This window comes from Ixodes scapularis, unplaced genomic scaffold (genome assembly GCF_016920785.2).
Source record: "Ixodes scapularis isolate PalLabHiFi unplaced genomic scaffold, ASM1692078v2 PGA_scaffold8__174_contigs__length_109621045, whole genome shotgun sequence".
Lineage (NCBI taxonomy): Eukaryota > Metazoa > Arthropoda > Arachnida > Ixodida > Ixodidae > Ixodes > Ixodes scapularis.
The window spans coordinates 55,102,414-55,124,404 of NW_024609883.1; the positions used below are offsets into that span (position 1 = coordinate 55,102,414).

At 43.1% G+C, this 21,991-nt stretch overlaps 1 protein-coding gene across 1 annotated transcript in view; it reads right to left on the reverse strand.

The window, feature by feature from the left end:
* Window positions 1-21,991, reverse strand: part of LOC120843975 (luciferin 4-monooxygenase) — a 30,608-nt gene that overhangs the window by 4,929 nt on the left and 3,688 nt on the right. Inside the window, exons 2-3 of the mRNA XM_040215514.3 lie at window positions 15,430-15,699; window positions 11,455-11,599 (exon numbers count right to left, since the gene is read on the reverse strand). Coding sequence (XP_040071448.3) covers window positions 11,455-11,599; window positions 15,430-15,699 — 415 coding nt within the window. The remainder of the gene's footprint in view (window positions 1-11,454; window positions 11,600-15,429; window positions 15,700-21,991) is intronic.

Sequence of the window (21,991 nt, forward strand, 5' to 3'; positions counted from 1 at the left end):
CAGAAAGCGATCTGTGTGAGGGGCCTTCTGGAAAAGCAGCAATCAAGGAATTGCAAGGAACTGAGGAGGACAGTGCAATAGCCAGCATCAGGGCCGCCGCCTTAAGATACCTGAGATCAGTGGCAATGTATGTGATGATGCCATGAGTTCCAGAACAGTCCGATGAAGCAGTGGTATAAGGACCGGCGCAAGCAGTAATGAGCAGCTGACAAGAGTGAAAAGGAGGGGGCAACACAGCCAAAGAAGCTGCTTCGGCTCGGTTTTGAAGCGGTCCGACATGCTCAAGTACAGCTCCCACAAAATGTGAGTGACATGCAGCAACAGTGATGGCATTCCTAAATAAAATGACTCAGCAAGGAGCTCTATTTTATATAGCTGTTGTATTTATTAGTGTCAGGTGAAATCAATTTGCTTCAGAGTGAAGATTTGTGATATTCTTCTTTATTGTAACTTTCAATCATTAGAACTCTTCCACACCCGCGGGCCTTCTGTCCACTCTATTTTACCAAATCAAGGAAAATTAGGCGTTTGTGTTTACTTGTCTGTGAAGTATTGCAACAATAAATTGTTATGTACATGAGAAGTTTAGCAAGTGCAGTATGACTGCTAGCCTGGTGATACACAAACGCAAAGTGGTACGATGCTCATACAGATCGAAATGGGCAGGGGTAACGCCACCTGGATACAAGATAGTAATTAATGTACTCCACCTATCATGACTTGCTGCAGTTTACAAATAGCACATGACTGCTGCATCTGTTTTTGGCCGGGATTAATGTTCAATCGATGAAGCACTGTTTGACCACCAGTCCTAGCCGAATGCTGGCTCTCTACTCCTGTCCAATGGACGTTCCGTAATGCAGTGGTTGATCAAGAAAGGTAGTTGAGGTAGTAAATTTTAATGCATGCCTTGCTATCAAGGTTTGTGTCGGCAAGAACACTGAGCTTGGGATTCCTGAGTCCTGCAGGGATAGGTTTCGTCCCACGTGCTACAAGCTGCCATGCACTAACGCACTCAGCGAAAAATCTCCCACCACCATAAGGAGACTGTTCTCATAAAAGCATAAAGCGCCAATGCTTTTCACACCGAGCATGAAGCGCCAATGCTTTTCACACCGATTTTCACAGTCACTGTTGAGCGAATGTTGTCATGTACTAATCCGTTCACCACCAAACACGGAAGCACTTTGTAGAACCAGGTTTCTTCGCCGCCTTGGCATACACTTAGACAGTCAACACCATGTCACTGGATGACCATTTGTCTCCCAAACAGCCACGTAGCCAGGGGGGCGGCCCATGGAGCCCCCCCCCCCCCCCCCCGGCCCGAAATCTTAGATTTTGCTGGGACCTCCTCTCTCCACTCCCCCTCATACACCATTTTGTCATGGGCGCCCCCCCCCCCCCCCCCCCCGAAACAAAACCCTGGCTACGTGCCTGCTCCCAACATTTCCATATGTTGTCATGCTGGTCACCTCCAGGAAGACCACTGGTAAGTAAGTGATGTTGATCAAGCTGGCGACACCCTTCACCGTGGTCAAGCAAGCAAACTACCTAGAATTATGTTTAATAACTGACTCCAGTTCACTGCATGTATCGGCGAAGTTCTATTCAAGGACAGGTGGATGCTGGGGTTTCGTATTTGGGTATATGAGGGAACAGGTGCCGACACCCCAAACATCTTCCATTTCCGGTCTGGGATATTGTAGGTTTGATTGGTAGTAATTTCGCAAAGTAAGTGCTAAACAATGAGATGCACTTCGATGTCTGACATGGCAGTAGAATATCCGTAGAATAGCCCCTCCTAAAGGCACTGTACTCATAAGCTTTGTATTTGTTACTGCAGATTTTGAGATATGATTCCTACTTCTCAAATCTGCCACGAAAGTCTTCAGTGTCTTTACTGATTTCTTGCGAGATGTCTAGGCATATTATTTGTCACTTATCTGTCAGTGGCGAAAAGGGTAATGACTTGACACATGTACTTAAAAACAGATAGGCAGCTGAATGTTTCCGCGCTGGAACCAGAATACAGCCTTAAAATTCTCCAATTTGGGGCGCTCATATCCAAGACTAACTTCCAGTTGACCGTTGGGCCGTGTAGCTTGAGGCGGAGGGGGGGGGGGGGGGAGTGGGGGTGGTGGGGAGGGGGGGGCGACAGCAAAATGTTTTTCATTATTCTCAGTGTTGTGTGTGTGTGTAGTTGCGCTCTGGCAGCAACGAAGTTCTCGATACAAAGGCCACAAGTCTTTCAATGCCGTCTTCTCTCACGTAGCTCCATACAGCTCCAGCCAGGACGGAGAAGCGTCACAGGCCAGCTTTATGGGACGTGACACATCATAGTGTGCTAGAACAGCTGAGGATTCTAGGAGATCCTTGACCAGCTTGTACTCCTCTGCTTTCGTCTCCATCTAGCCCCAAAACTTATCCTTATCCAGAAGTGATGAAGCGGTTCCAACACATGGGCGTCCCCCTTCAGAAAAAGACCATAAAATTTTAAAGGTCCCAAGAAGGATTGTAGCTTTGTCTTGTTCGTCGGTTCTAGAATTTTCTTCATGGCCTCCACCTTTTCGGCCGTACGACTGACGCCGCCCTTGTTGATACGGAAACATGGTACATTATACTTCCTTGACTGGAAGAGCGCACTTGTCAGAAGTCAGACGCAGGCCGTTGTCCTAGATGCGCTGCAGCACCCTGTGCAGCCGATCGTCGTGTTAAGCTACCGTTTGATTGCCGATGAGAATGTCAAAAAAAAAAAACACTGCACTTCATCAAGACAGTTCAAGTGTTTGACATATAACGCTGGAAGATCGCCAAAGCCAAGGCCACAGCAAACTGTAATCGGGTCACCTTGAAGAGCGCCTTGTGCGTCGCTACAAACAACAACAGGGAAGTGTCCTTGTCCATATTAAGGTGCTGATAAGTTTGATTCAAGTAAAATAGGAAAAACGCTGATCATCCTCCAAGCCTTGCTGGTAACTGTTCCGGAGTGAGTAGCGATAAGTCTCCAACTTGACGACTGGGTTGAGTGTTTACTTGTAGTCACCGCAAATGTTCATCTCTATATACTTCTTTAGAATCGAAACGATAGGCGTCGCCCACCGAGAGTGCTTGTCCGGAACTTAAATATCTTATTCCACCAAATTCTCGATGGCCTCGCAAACTTTCGAAAAAAGCGCGAACGGGACTTCATGCCCTTGTGAAGTCCGTGCTCGGCTTGATCCTCGACTTTAATTCGCACCGGGGGACCCTTGCTCTTCCCCAGCTTCGGCATGAACACTTCCGAAAAGTCATCAAAGAGAATTGCCACCTTCGTCTCCAATGTGTGCTGCTGGCCTGCAGCAGGACGCTCTCCCCGGTGCAGTTCCGGGAAACGGGGCTCCATGAAGTTGATGAAGCGCTTCCAAAGAGACGCCCAACGATTGAAATCAGTCCCATCCCACAATGCTGATTCCGGCCCTCTTCGTGATGAGTAGTATAAGCTGAGCTTTTATGCCGAATACTTGAAGTGTATTTTTACCTCACCCACAAGATCCACAGGTTGCCAAGTAAAAGTTCGGACTCCTCGCGTGCATGGTCAAAGTGCCATCTTGGATATTCCTAGCTTGTACGTTGTCCTCTGGTTGACGATGAAGCACACAGAACCGAAGTCCTCCTCTTTAGGGGGATTTTATCTCAATTCAGGCACAGATTTAGAGTCGAACTTTCAATTTTGACGAGAAAAATTTATGTTTTAGGGAAATTCCTATAATAAAAGAAGACGCAAACGGCAATTTCGTCCGATTTTTTTGTTCTCAAGTTATGGACCGTTGAAGCGGCCAAGGTGGAAACTGACGTTTTTCTAGCTTATCGGAGGTGCCACATTTCACTCCATCCCTTCTCTCTACTTTTTTTGCTACATCAATACAACTTTTTGGGAGCTCTCTAGACATAGGCCTTTTCATGCTAATTAAGCGTCTAGGTAATAACATTCTTAATTATTTTTTTTATTTGTTAAACCGTCTCTTTGCGACGATATTTGACGAAGTTCAGCAAGCTGTGCTGTGTGACCTAATCAACATATTTTTATGATCATTATATCACCGTAAAGCTCCAATTGAGCTCTTTTTTTACCACAATTTCAATATTTTTCGATACGTATACAATGCGCTACATGTTCCTGAAAAACGAAAATTTCGAAAAACTGGCAAGTTCGGAGTCGATTTTCTAGAAGCCCACTTTTTATTTCTTTTATTTTTTTTATTCACCGTTAGTTAATATAGTAGTCTATTAGAAACTACAAAAATAAATTGTAATATATTGTTTGTATGGCAGCTATTAAGACTCGAATCTCGTGCTATGAGCGTTTTGAACGGGACTTCGCACAGGCGCTCTGCTGAGCAGACTTTTGGCCTATAAGGTTTTCTATTTATCGTTAGCAGTGACCTCAATATTGAACCATATACATTAATCAAATTTGAAGTAGTATACTTAAAAAAATTTACTTCGAAGTCCGTATTCATAAATGCGGGCACAGCGCTTACTTCCCCCCAATACGAGACAATGCAGATCGTTAGAGGATTCCTCTGGGGCCTTTAGGTTTCGGCTTTGAGTTTGAAATACCGAACTTGACATGTAATTGTCATATTTTCTTATGTAAAACAGATATGGAGTGCATATACATATGTACGATTTAATATCTGACGCTTAGGAAGTACGGTTTATTTTGTGCGCGTAAGGACTCTCTCGTAAAATAACAAGCATTTCAAAACGTGTAAGGCTTCAAACGTGTTAGTCATGCGCAGGGATGGACAAAATACATTTCCAAAAAAGCATTTAAGTACAAGATACAAATACAACCAAATGTATTTGGTCTCCTCCAAATACTTTTTTCAAATAAAATTCTCAAAATTTGCGTCAGCGACTTCAGGGCACCTGCAACGGGTTAATCGGTATCTCATTTTAATTCTGCATCGCACACTCGGGAGTTAGTGTGCGAGGCTCTAGTAACGTAATGAAAATATAATCACAAAAAAATGTAATCAGCTTGGACGTAATAGGTGAAAAAAGTACGGAGATTCAAGCAGCTTTTTTTGTCGATTACATTTTGGCACAGACCACCAAAGAACCGAGACGACCAAGATGCGCAGCACTAGCTAGAGAATTTTTTATTGTTGTAATTCGCACCAGTTACGAAAGTCTGGACGACCCGCGCATTTAGAATGTTCCAGGCAAAAATATTGATGGAAATCAGGCTGGAAAGCATCACAAGTTGTCACAGGCACTTATTTAGCCAGTCTGCGTGTGAACGTCGATTTCATCACTATTCTTACCCTGGGCTAGCACCGTAATCACAAAGGCACTAAACGCTAGTGCTTGATTGAGAGACACTGCATTCGGTGCACAAAGTAGTTTTCTTCCTTCTCTGAACAGTGTCTTTAAAGTAAAGCCGGAGGAGAAAAAAAAAAAGCCTCATGGACAAATGAAGGATGGAGACTATATCTTACAACCACATGCATAAAAATAAGATGTATTTTCGCCCACAAAATTGTATTTAATTACAATTGTATTTGAAATACCCTCGTTCTAGTATGTAAATACACACATCAAATATTTTTGAATAAATTTAAATGCAAAATACACAAAATATTTGAAATACGTATTTCAAATACTTGTATTTAAAATACTGCCCATCCCTGGTCATGCGTTTAGGTTTTATTTCCATTCTTCAGTGATTCATGCCGGGTTACTTAGACTTTTTTCTCTTGACTTAAGTTTGTCCGGGAGCCTAGATGTTACGTATCTTCTCCGTCAATACATAGGACGAAGTTCACACACAATGCAAATCACGCCAGTGCCGAGTAAATAGATATTGTTAGGATAAATAATGTTGCTTCACTGCCTTTTACGCTCAGATATTGACGTAAGTACTAACATTAAATATAAAACCTTACATAGGGCAAAATTCTGCTCAACTGAGCGTCTATGCGAAGTCCCGTTCAAAACTCTCACTGCACGAGATTCGAGTCTTAATAGCAGTCATGCAAACAATATATTACAATTTCTGTTGGTAGGTCCTGACAGACTACTATATTAACTAACTGTAAATAAAAAATTAAAGAAATAAAAGGTTTTGTTTTTAGAAAGTCAAACTCAAACTCGCAAGTTTTTCTAAAGAAATACTTGCAAGTTTGAAGTCGATTTTCTAAAAAAACCCTACCTTTTATTTATTTCATTTTTAGTTACAATTAAGTAATATAGAAATCTGTCAGGACCTACCAACAAAAATAGTAATATGTTGTTTGTATGGCTGCTATTAGGATTCGAATCTCGTGCTATGAGAGTTCTGAACGGGACCTCGCATAGACGCTCAGCTGAGCAGAATTTTAACGTGTGTAAGGTTTTCTATTTAATGTTAGTACTTGCCTCAATCTCTGAGCGTAAAAACACATGAATTACACGTTTGAAGCCTTACAGGCTTCGAAATGTTTGTTATTTTACGAAACAGTCCTTACGCGCACAAAATAAACCGTACTTTCTAAGCGTCCGATATTAAATCGTACATATGCATATGCACTGCACATCTGTTTGACATAAGAAAATATGTCAATTACATGTCAAGTTCGGTATTTCAAGCTCAAAGCCGAAAGCAAAATGCCCAGAGAAATTCTCGAACGATCTGCATTCTCCCGTATTGGGAGGAAGTAAGCGCTGTGCCCGTACTTGTGGATACGGGCTTCGAAGTAATTTTAGGGCGTAGATCTTAGGAGCCCGTTTCCGTCTTGAGCGGCGTCGGCGTAACCGCAAGCCCCCCCCCCCCCCCCGCCCTCTTCCCCAAAGACCTCGGGAGGACCTCGGGTTTCTAGGGAGGACCTCGGGGAGGGGAAGGTCACGTGACCCCCCCCCCCCCCTTTCAGTACCCTTCCCTCCTCCTCTTCAAGAGCTGCGCTCTAAGTCGGCATTACAGGGAGTTGTAAACGGCTTCCACTTTTTTAAGTACATTACTCCAAATTTTATTAATTTTTTGGGCTGGATATTGAGGCAACTTCTAACGATAAATAGGAAACCTTACATACGCCAAAATTCTGCTCAGCAGAGCGCCTGTGCGAAGTCCCGCTGAAAACGCTCATAGCATGAGATTCGAGTCTTAATAGCGGCCATACAAACAATATATTACAATTTCTGTTGGTATTTTCTGATAGTATTATCTAACTGTGAATAAAAAATAAAAGAAATAAAAGTAGGGTTTTCTAGACATTCGACTCCAAACTTGCTAGTCTTTCAACATTTTTGCTTTTCAGGCACCATATAGAGCGTTATATACTTATCGCAAAATATTGAAATTATACTAAAAAAAAAAGAACTTATTTGGAGCTTTACTATGCTATAATGATTAGAAGAATATGTTGATTAGGCTACACAGCACAGCTTGCTGAACTTCGTCAAATATCGCCGCAGAGAGGCGGTTTGACAAACAAAAAAAGTCATTAAGAATGTTATGACCTAGATGCTTAATTATCATGAAAAAGCTTATGTATAGAGTGTTCCTGAAAAAAGTTATATTGATGTAGCGTAAAAAGTAGGGAAAAGGGAGGCCGTAAAATATGGCCCCTCCGATAAGCTGGAAAAAGGTCAGTTTCCACCTTGGCCGCTTCAACGGTTATATAACTTGAGAACTAAAATCCGACGAAATTGCCGTTTGCGTCTTCTTTTATTACAGGAATTTACCTAAAACATTTTTTTTTGTTGAAAATAAAAATTCGACCTTAAATCCGTGCCTGAGTTGAGATGAAATCACCCACAGGTACTTGGTTTACGTTGACCGTGACGGTTGCCCTGAACGCTGGCAGGCCACCCGAAATATGGTAATGTCCATACAGCGTGGCGCGTCCTGATTTGTCGTCTCTTGACTTTCCTGGGTAGTTTTCGCGGCACTTGGCTCGGCTCCTTGCTGCTTCTTTCTACGACTGGCTCGGGCATCGTGTCCGTTCTGTTCACAGAGATGGCGCTCCGCATTGCGGAAACCACAGTTCGTATCGTCATTGTCGCCGTTGCAGCAAAAGCATCACCGTGTTTCCGACTAGAGGAGGCTTTGGTGTTTCGTCCTGCCTGCTGACACCCTTGGGCATTTGCTGAATGCGATGCGGGTACGACGTCGACGGGGAAGGCCACGCCCCCTTGATATGTTGTGTTTGCAGGGTGGCATACTCCGAAGCGACAGCACTCTCAAAGGTCTTTTTGAGGTCCAACGCTGGTTTGACAAGGAGATGGCGTTGCACACCTTCGTCCCGGACGCCGTACACCAGACGATTCAGTAACTTGTCTGACAAGATCTCACTAAAGTCGCAGTGTTAAGAGAGGCGGTTCAGGGCGGCGACAAAGTCCATGCTGTCATTTCCCGGCTGCTGGCTGCACATATGAAACGCAAAGCGCTGAACAATCACGTGCGGGCACGGTGTGAGGTTGGCGAAGAGATCCGACACAATGTCCACATAAGGACATTGTGTCAGAGCTCTACCGGCGTGATCGGTGCAACACGGTGAGTGTCTGATGGCGTAGGTTGCCGGTCCACAAACGCCGCAGAGGACTGCCCGTTTGTTGGGGCTGCTTGACGACGTTGCTCGCCGTAAAAAAAAAGTTGAGTCGCTCCTTGTACATGGGCCAGGCTCAGCCATTTACAGGTTGAACTCTTCGAAATGTCACAGCCATCCCACGACCGACAATGTCAAGCTCATCCTTTTCTGACATGTGTTCTCGTCCTCGCCAAGTACCCATAAAGCTGTGGTTGCTCTCAAAAGTGCGTTTGCGTGCCCCGGTGGTTGAAGTTCTTATTGTCGTCGCCAACCAAAGCCTGTATTCAGGTGACTGACTTGGTCGTGCAGAAAAGAGGAGTTACACGAGAGGCACATGGTTCATGGCGAGTCCGCGGAATGGCGAACAGTTTGGTAAAACCAGCTTGGCTCGTCTTGGCTTCATTTCTGCTGACTTTCTGATGTTGCAACTTGCGCACACACGACACTCATGATGCTAGACGACTCAATTTCACTTTAGATGTGAGCTCCGGGCTTTCAAGTCCCTACCAAGAATACAAGCTCATAATGTGTGAGCACCGTTCAGGGCAATATGCTCATGCCTATAGCTTCGCTTCGGTCGCGCATGAAGTAAATAAAACCATAGCTCCTGTGTCCACCCTACACTCTAAAAAATTCCTGCACGTCTACTTACCCGCAAAACACTCGAAGAGCCAATCATCGCGATCCAGGAAATCAGCTCAGCGAATGATTAGGTGGAACATTCTTTAGACCTAAAAAGGAAGTTTACGCTTTGGCATTACGCATTGCAAAGCGTCATACTTGCATTGCGTAATGACACAGCGCAGACTTCATTTTTAGGTCTATACAGCTGCTCCGCCTCATCATTTGCTGAGCTGATTTCCTGGATCGCAGAGATTGGCTCTTTGAGTGTTTTGCGGGTAAGTAGACGCGCAGGCATTTCTTAGAGTGTAGTTTTCTAAGCCAATAGTAGGCTGATATTTATCAATCGCTGCAAGAACTTGGGAGTGACGCCGAGAAGTTTGGGAGGGTCGTCACATGTACGGAAGTGACTGATCAACGTGCAAAAATGCAAAGGGTTGTCCTGGGTTGGGTAAGATTCGAACTTGTTGGATGTCGTCATAAACACGTGGTTACGCAGGATCCGTGGGGAAACGGCGGTCCCGTTGACTGTGGCCATATGTGTATGGAGAATCGCTGCTTCCTGAATGGAGAACTCTCGATAACTTCTAAACGTAGTATCTAAACTGCTAAAAGCTGACACTGTCATTTTGCATTTAGAAACAGTTATTTAGTCATTTTCACTGGTGAAGCGTGCACACCAATTCCCGTTTCTTAAAAATTGGGAAGACGATTAGTCCAGCTCTGTTTTATTCACAGCAAGGCCCGTTAAAAATAACATTACAATTTTGGAAGAATCTATATCAGTAAGTTTTGAGTGACAGTCAGTAATCAAAAGAGAACTTATGCATTTTTTTAATTTTTGTAAATTTGTCAGTTTGAAACGAAGTCTGAATTTTCTTAGCGCTAGAAAAACAATGAAGTAATATTTGTTTTACTAATTCATGCATAGCTATTTAATAATACAGTGTAGTTCGTTGCAATAAACATTTTCCCCTTTATTTTGCAACCGGGTACTTACCACCCTATGTTGTTTTTGGTAGCCGCTGGCGCGGATAGTTTATGTCACAGGTGGCAGTCTGCCAGCGACTCTCTATGACTTGCGGGAATCCTGAAACAGTTAGTTTACCCTGTGTGTGTTTAACCGTTCAGCACTATCGGCGTGGCTGACGAGCTTAGCCCAGTTGCGTTCGAGGATGGATGCGATCACTTGGCAGTGGAGCGTCCCACGACGAGCAAGTTGGCCATCGTTCTGTCCACCAGATCGGAGTATGGCTTTGTAGTGCCGATCAGCTTTCTCACAGGGGTGTTTAGGTGCACACAAGTCACCTGGCCGACTAAGCACTCTATGTAACGCCGACACAGATTCACAGAGTACTCGATCACGTCGCCGGCACCACCCAAATGGCTGCTTGAAGGTGTAGTAAGCTAGTAAGTACGGTAGCCTGTCCTTAAACCAGTGTTCGTTTGCTGAGTATGGTTGGACGTTATGTGTGCCACTAGTTGCTATAGCGAGAGTACTGAACTGTATGATATAAGTCTTTCCGTGGCGAAGCTCGTAGAATGCGTTGACAACAAATATGACGGCCTTTTTAACAGCGGGATACGATAGAACCAAGATCAAGTATATCGCCGTGATAGCAACGGTGGAAGCACAATACGGCATCCAGGATCCTTATCAGGCGTAGACGGGAATATGGCAGACGAAGAGCGAGCATGAGAAACAGCCGGAGCAAGCAAGCACTTCTGAAATCACCGAAAGAATCGATCGAAAGTAAGCTGTCAGAAGCAGTGGCTGGGCGCGGGAGGCTCGGCCTATGAAGACGTAACTTTGAATAATAGATTTCGCCAGAATCTTCTCCTAATTGCCAAAAAGCACTTAGTTTTCGTCAGATATCGAACATATTTAAAATTAGTGTGCGCAGCCTTCAATCCCAGTTTTTTGTTATATTTTGTTGTCCCAGCAGACTACACAAAATTAGTGTTTCGCAGTGTTAAAGGTGTTTATTGACCACATGATGGACGCACACGTTCTCAGTGTGCCCGAGGCGACTTTGCGACCGCAGTCGCAATAAACAGCAGCTAAATCTCATTTGAGTTGCCGTCTGACAGGTTCCATCTTAAATGTCATTTAAAAATCTGACTCTCGTTTGGCGTAAATGGACCTTTAGGTGCCATCTGACTCTTATAATCTTAATATAGCGATATCTTATTTCAGTTTTAACAAGTGTGTCAGCGTATATGTCGATTTTATTCCCGACGTTATTAAAAGACAATAACCAATGATAGGATCTCTGTAAATTACCTGTTCGTACCCAGCCGTCAGCTGTGATAGCGTTTGATGTTGCTTCCGGATTTTCGTAGTAGCCCCTCATGCAATACGGCGACTTCACTAACGCTTCTCCTTTTTCGTTTGGCCCAAGCACTTTGCCAGATTTTATGTCCACAATCTGACAATAGAAGTGTACTGTTTATTTTGTGTTTGGTGCATCATGCAACATAATATGCTAATAAGATCCAAAGTTGTGATTGCCAGCAGTGGTTTTAATTGCAAGCAGTTCTGATTATTGATAAACCCTAATTTGCTTAAAACACAGGGCACTAGACGTCATCACGACCACTTTAAACGGATTGCTTTCCTCATAATCATCTCTTTAAGTAATCCATACTTTCCTATCGTCATCGATGAGTGGAATTTTCTCCGCCGACGTGTTTGTTCAAGTAACAATTTCGCTTCAGTAAAAAGAAACCTACATTTTAAATGCGTATATGGTAGTTACAGGCACGTAGCCAGGGGGGAGGCCCATGGGGCACCGCTCCCCCTCCCCCCCCCCCCCCCAAAAAAAAATCTCCCATTTTGCATTGTTCCTACTCTCCCCCCTCCCCTTCATACAGCATTTTGTCATTGGTGCCCAACCTCCCTTCCCCGAAAAAAAATCCTGAATGCATGCCTGGATATCTGTTTTCTATTTGTAAGTCCTGTCAATTATTTCTAGGTAGTGTGACGAGTATTTGATCTCTTCATGCGTATCATGCTTCCTGTTTACCAAGTTTGAAAAACTGTTTTCACGTTTGGAGCTTTTGTAGGGGGAAAAACAAACAATAAAGGCACTGGAACAAAATAGGGGGGGGGGGTGTTATTCATAATGTGAAAATTACAATAATTATTTATGCGGGTGTTTGTCATGAACCATTTCACTCGTCATAGGTGTACACTTCTATTATTTGGTTTATCGTTCCTCTTCGAATATTTGAATAATACGCAGTATAAACTAAATATATATACCCTTCATGCAAATGAACACGGGTTTTCTCTTTCCTGACGTGAAATTTCCGGTCGCTCCATATCGGCAGGATTTTTGAAACTGCTGATGTCAGACCTCCCGGTATGATCAAGCTATATCAAAATCACGACGTTGGGGACTTAAGGATGCCCTTATGCTGTACTGTTCAACATATAAGCAAAAGATATTAACACTAGGGTAGGGCCCATTCACCTTCGAATCAGTTTAGTAAAGTTTTAATCGTTGTTAATCTTATTAACCGATTAATCGGTTGGTTTCGGAAGAAGTTAGAAAGATTAGCGGAGACAAATTTAAAGCTGCCTAATTAGCTGGTGATGATATTATTTTTAAGCCAGCATTGTTGTCTTTCTCGGCACTTAAGCATTCTATATTTGCACCATCGTGCGCAATCATTAGGGGAAATATTAATGTATTTTTTATATTTTTAAAACGCTCGGACCGTGTTTTTTAGTGGATCAAGATTTAAAGAAGGCTCCAAATAGCGTCATTGATGCATAGTATATATAATATTAAAAAAATTCGCAGTTTTGGCATTTTTTCAGTCATTATATATGCCTAGGGGTGAGCAGAACAGAACCGGTCAATAGGCTGATTGACTAAATACAGGTCAGCCGTTACTCGGCTTAATCTTTTTAATCTGCACCGTGCAGTAATTAAAACTTATTCAGCAAATATCTTGCTGGCCAGTCTTTTAGGTTACCACATGGAGAAGTAAGTGGTCACAATATATCTCATGGACGCTGCAAGGGGTGCTTGGTGATCATTGATTACCCTCTCATTTGACGGGAAATTCGCGGAGATGGATAATGCAGCAGCGCCTCCAACTGGGGTTTCTATGACATAGTTTATAATAAATTGCTTCCGAACAATATAAAGACATACTATGATACCTCAAAGTAAACTATTTCCGTTGAATCTTAGTAACAGTTGAAGGAAAACAAGCAAAAGAAACGCTCCTTATTTAGTCATAAAAATATCTTCATATATATTTTAGCTACCCATATTTAGCATCACAGCACTTAACCAAGCCAGATTTGTACTGGGACGCCTGGTGCTTCGTCCCCTTCAGTCAATTGAAACCAATACGCCGAGCATTTGAAAAAAATGGGTGAACAAAATAGTCATAAGAGATGTCACAATACTCAACATGCCCTAAAAATATATTAACCAATACTAATATCTTGAAAACGAGAAGGAGAAACGTACGCTTTGGGCGCAGTATGTTAAGAAACACCTAAAATTTTAATGAATGCCCTCCTTTTCCCCCCTTTTACCTCTTCTCCAGGTATTATTACCGTTAAGCTAAAGGTGTGTTTAAGCTAAAATACGGTGTTTTCTGTTTTAGAGCGCCGCTCTTAGGCGCCCGTTTCCGGCTTTAGTGGCGTCGGCTTCGGCGTAACCGCGCGGAGCATTATGGGTAAATTTCCCCGCTAAATTTAGGGAAACAATTTCCCCCCTAAATCTAGCAGAACAATTTCCCCGCTAAATCAAGCGGAAAAATCCCCCCCCCCCCCCCCCAATTTAGCGGGAAAATTCCCCACTACATCTAGCGGAAAAATTTCCCCGCTAAATCTTGCGGAAAAATTTCCCCGCTATTTCCCCGCTAAATCTAGCGAAAGAATTTCCCCGCTAAATCTAGCGGAAAAGTTTCCCCGCGAAATCTAGCGGAAAAGTTTCCCCGCTATATCTAGCGGAAAAGTTTCCCCGTCATATCTAGCGGAACAATTTCCCCGCTGGACTTGGCGAAAAAATGTCCCCGCTAAATCTAGCGGAAAACTTTCCCCGCTAAATCTAGCGGAAAATCTTCTCGGGGGGGGGGGGGGGCGGTCACGTGACCCCTCCTCTAGGTCACGTGACCCCCCCCCCCCCCCCGACGTCAGGTGACCTCCCCCCTCCCCGAGAACACGTGAGCGTCAGTACCCTTCCCTCCTCCTCCTCAAGATCTATGCTCTAATTCGGCGTTGCAGGGAGTTGTAAACGGCTTTCACTTTTTGATCGTGCAGACATTATTATTTTTTGACGCAGACATACTGAGTCTGACCTGAGCTGAAGTGAAGAATCGGATTGATCTTTTTCGTGCTGCTCGTGGAACACTCATTGAACCTCTCTAAGTGGATACAATTATAATTTAGGTATTCCTTAACACCTTACTGCAATCCACATGCTTTTAACTTTATTATTTCCAAGATATTAGTTACTAACGCTGTAAATACTTTCATAGGAGACCCTGTATATCACTCGAGCATTGCGCAACATAATTTTGTTTTAAAAGTTTGCTAAGTTGTAAAATGAAGCTTAACAAAGCGCTTTATTTCTCAAAGGTCCCTACTGTGAAGGTCCTTTTTTTAAGGGTAATGTCCCTTTATTCCTGTTTCTATGTACGTGGCTCGTTTTTTACCGAACTACATTGAAGCTTGTTGCCGTTCACAAAATAAATGACAATATGTATAACACTTCTTAGACAAATGTTAACCAAAAGTAAATTCTATATCAAAGTTATGATATTTGAAGATTGTAAAAGCGTTCTGGTTGCATATTTTTGGTTCTTCATTTAGGCATTCAATGCATGTTCCTTCCCACATCAATACACTTGAATGTTTTGAGGTTAAATTCCACCAGATTTTCATTGTTTATTTCAACCCTTAGGTAAGCGTTTTGCAAAAAGTTTTAAAAAGGGGTTTTAAGAAAGGTTCATTTTGAAAGAATGTCTAGGCTCTAAATATATAAATGACTAATCTTTTTTTTTTTCTGAAAGGTGCAATAGCTGTATACCATCTTTAAATACTGCTTAATTACAAATGTATACATTTTGCCGTATATTGCATAAAAAAAAACTCACATTGCATAAGAACGATGTATATGCACAGGAAACACTGAGAACAGATTTCGCCAAGTTTTAATAAAGGTGTAAATATAAGCATATTCTAAACGAAATCACAAAATACAATAATTAATATTCGATACCTCAATCTTACCTTAATTTGCACCTTCGGTGCTGGAAATCCAATTCCGTACCATTTCACCGCATCCATTGGGGGCCTACAAATTTCACCAGTTTCCGTAGCTCCGTAAATGTCTTTGACAATAGCCAGATCAAAAACAGGTTCAAGTGGCTTCAGAGTCTCAAATTCGGTCTTTGCACCTGATATAAGAACCTTTTTAACACAATCCAATCCAATATGTTCATATGCAATCTTCTTTGCAAGTGCCAGCATAATTGTCCCATTCCCTGCGACCGTTGTCACCTGCGCCAATATGAAAGAAGGATTGATGAATCAAACTTTTGAATCTAGGCAGGAATTTTATAAGAACAAAATGTTATCCCAAGTATATCGATCCAAAGCGTTTTTGATATTGTTCCTTATATATAGATGTCTTTCCCAAAACATTTCGCTCTCAGGAACGCGTTGTTTTAGGGTAGGCAACCTAACCTTCATCAACGCAGAAGGGACACCATTTAGTAAGTTATAGACTGTCATCAAAGGTTCAAAACTTTTTTTATAAAAAAAAAGCAAATGTTTTACGTACAATAATTTTAGTGTGTATTATTTAGAGCTTATTGTTTTTGGTTGGAGTTAACAAATCATAAAAACAATGCCGAATTAGACTTTTAGACTTTGGTTTCACCTTGAAATGTAAGTAGCTTAGAGCCAGTTGTGAACTACTACACTTCGCGTTACCATATACACACATACATAAGATAGATATTCATCTACAAAGCACATTTCAGCCTATACATTAACGGATACAGCGCATGGTAAAATGTACATACATTTGTACGTACAGTGTGGAGTAATGCCCTGCGTGTGACTCAGCGCTCATTTTGCGCCTTCTTGGCTTTGCATTGCAGCTGTGAATCTGCCTTAAGGCAGGCCTAGTCGAAGTGTATGCCTTCTGAGCCACGTCGACAGGTTCGTGCAAAGTACGGGTTTAATGACCAGCCTAGCGTCTACCACGCGTACGTGATCACGCTTTCTGCGCATAAGCATGCGCAAATGGCAGGGTCCAGGAATCAAAGGCAGTCGTGTGACTAGCTAGGAGAGCACGATACTTTTAACGCTCTGTCCGATTAGCAGCGAACGGAATATAAAAGACGTGAAAACATGCAATTCGTCTGCCTACTTAAATTATATGTTGTGAACCTCTGTTGAATCTTCCTGTTGTGCCGAGGGAGGGTTCGACCATCTGCACATTCTTTGATGTGAGCGTTTGGGCTTCGTTTTATAACTGGAATATGTGTATTCTCTGTGTCTTGGGTGCTAAGTTCGTTGTATATTAAAGATGACGTCTGTGTTAAAATGATCATGTTATTATGTGGCCTTTTTATTCGGGTTTAGGTAGGAAGAAGGTTTTTAGGTTGCCCATGCACCCTGAAGAGCCAGATTTAAGGCATCGAATAATAAATAAGAAACAAATGTTCTCATTAATGCGCGCGTGCGTCAGTGCTTCCACGCGTAGCACACGACAGGTCATGGCCGGTTTGCTTACCATGGCAACATAAGCTACAGAGTGCACGCAATCACTCACTCTAAATTAAGCCCATGTATACTTATACCTCATCAAACATCGAAGAGGTAATCTACCTCCCAAAGCTTCAATCCACTACCCTTTTGCCGGATAATGCATATGCCGCAAGTCAGCTACCACAGTCACGAAAGTTTATTACTCTCCGTAGTGCAACGTAAAGTTGCTGACTAGGAGCATAGATATTGGAGAGAAGTATAATTGTTTTTCACATTCCGAAATCTGTCGCTCCTTAGAACCTGCATTCTATGCATACCGGACGTTCTACTTAAATGTTGCTGAAAATTGCGTGTGTAGATATTAACCGGGAAATAATATTAAAAATAAAGATTCCCAGTTGAAAGAACGAAATACGAGAACACAATAAAAAAGTAAAAAAAGATATTGAAACACCAATAAGAATTTATATTATGCCACTACATTGCAAGTCAGCTTGTTTATAGTTGGATAATCGCAGTTTTCATAAGGTACTTACTACTTCATATGCATGGTTATACTATTTGCGCAGGACTCACTTGTGGCCATCCATGTGAGGTCGTACAAGCAACCACGAAAAAAAGAGGCAATAATATATGTTCTTGCATAGTATATTTATATATGATTTTAGTGGGACAGGATGTACTAACGCTCTCCCGTTTTAAGCCGAGTTTGGCGGTGCGACCCTGTTGGGCTTGCGGGAGGGGCCGCGTCATGCGGGGTGTAATTAGGTTTGTAAAGAAAGGACCCTGGCTCTGCTCAATTGCATCAAAACGCGCGCCTAAAGCCAAAATTCCTCTCCGAACAGCATGAATAAATATAGAAGTGCTACATGTCAAACCAACCAAGGGCATCTGGCATGCCTGAGCGGAGGACGGATAATTAATTTAGACCACCTGGGGATCATTTTAGGTACAACTGAAATCTCGGCCACACGGCACTTTCTCCGCAATAAGCCTCCCTCGGACTGCGGGCATCTTTCCTGGGATTCCAAACCGTCACCTGCGGATCCGTACGCCTGTGCTTGCCTCGCAGCCACGGAGGCGGCACGAGCAGCACGGAAATTACACGTCCGAGAGAACGCATGTGCGTTGTGCTGTCCACTCTGTCGCATTTGTTGGCGCTGCGCCGAGGGAAGGGTCTGCCGCCGACACATCCATATACCGTGCTCGCTAAGAGAGCTGTCTCAGTTGTCTCGAGGGGTATCCATGACGATGCATGGCGGCAGCCACCATTCCCAATTTCAAGTGGAAAACGCCTAGCCTCCGCTTGACCAGCCGCGTCATCTACGGAAACGCAGTCGGCGCCAAGCCAATTGTATTTTTTTTTGCGTAGCAAGGGTGTAGCTATTCATTAGCGATGTTTTGTTTCTTTTAAAGAGGGGAGGATTAAAGTGGTTGGGACAACGTTGACCAATACTGGCGCGGCGTGGCACCTCTCTAACACTGATGTGCGCTTGCGTGGCTGCGGAAACGTCGTCTGCTTGCCGTAGACCTCGTTAAACGAGCGCTGGGGCTTTTAAATAATGCGATTTCGCATTGTATTGGTAGCACGCATTACACTAAAACACTGAGTGAACCCGAAGCTCTGACTTTGCAATTAATACATTTAATAATAAGCCATTTCCTTGAGCATTCTGAAGGGCAAGCCCCGAATAATGCATAAATGTTTAAAACTTGACCTAGTTAGGCAGAGCTTGCCATGGCAGGCTAATCACACCATTATGCTCGCTATTGTTTTTAGCGCTTTTAGTTTTTGCTTAGAAAAAGAATCGATCAAAGCAGCACCATGTTCCTCTGCCCAGAAATCTAAACCTTTGACTAAACGCTACTACGGTAGAAACGGCTCTGCGATCGAGTGCTCATGTTCTATCATGCCAAAGTGTTGGTTGACATATGAACATTGGATGTTATTTTGATGCAATACCTTGTTTTTTATTATGGCTTCCAGAATTTGTATTGTGTTGGCTGATGCAGGTAACAAAACAATCTTTGCTCCAGATGAGCAGGCTCGCAGTAGTGTCCGAAATCCAGAAGCCCACGTAATATCTCTCTTGAGAATAACCACGTCGTGATTATTGTACAGATCTTGAAACCTTTGAATTAAAAAAAAAAAGAGAGAGAAGTTCGAATAAATGCTTTGTTAAGACGACTATTAGAGTTCTTTTTTTAAATTGCTATATGGTATTGTTTTAATATTATTAAAATAAACACACAAAGCAGTGTACGCGCTCTGTACAGTGCTCACCAAATGTTTACAAAACACGCGAACATCTCGTCTCATGGTGGCCCTCTTCTTGCTGCAATCGAAGACTTCTCCGTGATGCAGTGCACAATGAAACAGGGACAGCAGGGGTCACTGTCCGCTTGTCCATGGTAGTGGACAAGTTGTTCTGCTGTCCAAACAGGGACAGCAAAACAACTTTAGATTGTGAAAGGGAGTGCGAATTGTCAATAGCTTCTAATGCGGAAGAGCATGTGAGCACTATTTCAACGTGATGGGATCTCCCATCACCGAAGCGCTTGGTTTGTGCCGACAAAAGTTTAAGGTGGTAGCTTCACAGCGCCAACCAAGCTTAGGAGCCACGTAAGCACGAAATATGTAAGTAGGCGAGTCCATAACCGCTAAACGACCATAAAAAACGGAAACCGGTGCCAGGGATGGAACCCCGGTTACTTGTGTGAAAGCCGAATACAAAAAACCCAGCGCCCAGGAACGTGTGGAACAGAAGCAGGCAGTGTGAGAAAGCGCGGGTAGCCAAGAGGTTTAGAAAGGAGAGGAGCCGCAAACAGAAAGAGGGGCGTAGAAAAAGCTTGCGGAACGTTGAGGAGTGGAGAGGGCAGGAAAGCGGGCGTCTCCTCTTTTGGTGACTGAGAAAAATCAGCGCAAAGGTTTTGGATTCGGGGTGGTGCTGAAGGAGAGCACAAGCAGCGTCACAAATAGAAAATGGTGTGGCGTAGCATGTTTCCATAGAAAACACTGGCCAAGCCACCACCTGAACTAAAAGCATTACCCACACCAGGCACTGAAAGACTAAGTGCCATCCTGGCCCTGGCTCCACCCAAACTCAGGGCACCACCCACCCTGTAAAGCTACCGCATTTAAACGCGCTTCTCAAAATAACTATACGTGCAACCAATTTTTTTTTTCTTTTTGAGATTGACATTTTTCGGCAAATATTTCGCTTTCTTTGCTCAATTTTGTACGACAAACTAAGTAACAATCCCGCTTTTACACGATGAGGAAAATCGGACTGCAGGGGAGGCGTCTCGCCCTATGCTGAAATCGCGGCTGAACCGGGATCAACAAAACAACAACACGATCTTCCTGCTAGGCGATCTGTTAATTTCGCCACTCCCTCTCACTCCGACGCATGGGGGACTGCCAAAATGGCGCTTTTCGTGATCCAGCCACAATTTCGGCCTTGTGCGACCGTCTTCTTCTGCCCGATTGTTTTCGTTGAGAGTTCTGGCTGGGGGCAGTTCTTGGGCAACGGCAACCCATGTAGCACACCTCCTCGGCCCAGTCTCGGGCCAGACCGCCGCGAGCTAGAGACAACATGGCTCAAGCTTGGCGCAATCTTGCGCCAAACTGGTCCAAGTATGAGCCGGGAACGTGTGCTGCAAGGTTTGGCTAGAATTCTGTATTAAAGACCAAATGTTTATTTGTCGCTTTTAAAAAGTAACTGCAAAAAAAAAAACGTGTTTTGTAACAGCCTAACTGTTACAAGCATGTCAGAAAAAAATCTTCCGCGAAAAAAATACATTTTTGTTTAGCCAGTGATTTAGCAATGTTTACGCCACATGACGTAATTTAGTCGGAGTCTCAACCTTTCCACATTTGAAACTCCCACTCTTTCGACGCGCGCGAAGTGGCTGTAATACGTCACTGCATGACGTATAGCAGCCACTCCGTGACGTATAATACCAACATTGTGGCGCGCGATTTCAAACCGTCGAAATAGCCGCAAACTAAAATCAGTCCCGCTCAATACATATTGCTGTTAGAAAATTTTTTCTTTGTTGAAAACATTGTTCTGTGACACGCTTGTCCCAATTAGGATATTTAAAATACATTTTTTTTTATTTGAAGTTACCCTTTAAGACGAAGGTTGCCACATGCTAAATACAATAAATCATTTCAATTGGTTAGCTTAACATTTCCAATTGAATGTGTGAGAGCCATGGGTAAAATAATTGCCAGCTACTAGATGACAAAAATGACCAGATATAGAGTAATAATCAACCAACTGAGCCCTGTGGAGATAAATTTCCTGAAGTTATACACGTCTTAAAATCTTTCGAAGAAAGAAGCAGTGAAAAGCAAAGCAAATGAATGCTGTGTCACATCGGTAACATTCTTCTCAACTTGCTTTACAAAATCAAACCATTAGTTGAAGAGACACAGCTCTGCTCGGCGCAGAGCATATCTTGACAGCAACAACAAGTGATTGATAAGCAGAATTGTACCAGGTTCAGTGATACTATCCAAGCGAAGAAACACAAGTTTAAAATATATACTGCCGTTTTAGGTACACCGGGCAATCACGGTAATGTTTTCTAATCTGATAGTTTTATTGTGAGGTGGCTTCTTTTAACAAAACGCATGCACTCGGTATGTCAAATTTCCTGCATTTGAAACGAGGCCAATACTTGTGGAAAACCTTTATGCACATGTTGATTGTGGCTGTATTAGAAAATTACGCTCAGTATTGACTTACAAAAAAGAAATATCCTTGGTATTTGAGCGATATTTAAAAAATACGTTTATTTAAACGATAAAATGTCTGTGTATTATGATTCGAAAATGGGAGGCCCAGCGACCCTTCCACGTATGGCGAATTGATCTACCGGTGGTATCCTGAAGAAGATTTGTTTGAGCCCTGTGTGTCGCAGAAACGTTCACAGTCGTCGAGGTTAGAGGTATACAAAATGTTCACACTGTGACAAAATGTACCTCCAGCTAGGTGTCCGGGCCGCCCGTCACCTTTAGGGCCTGAAGCTAGAACCCATGCTGCTGCGGCCCCCAGTGCCATTC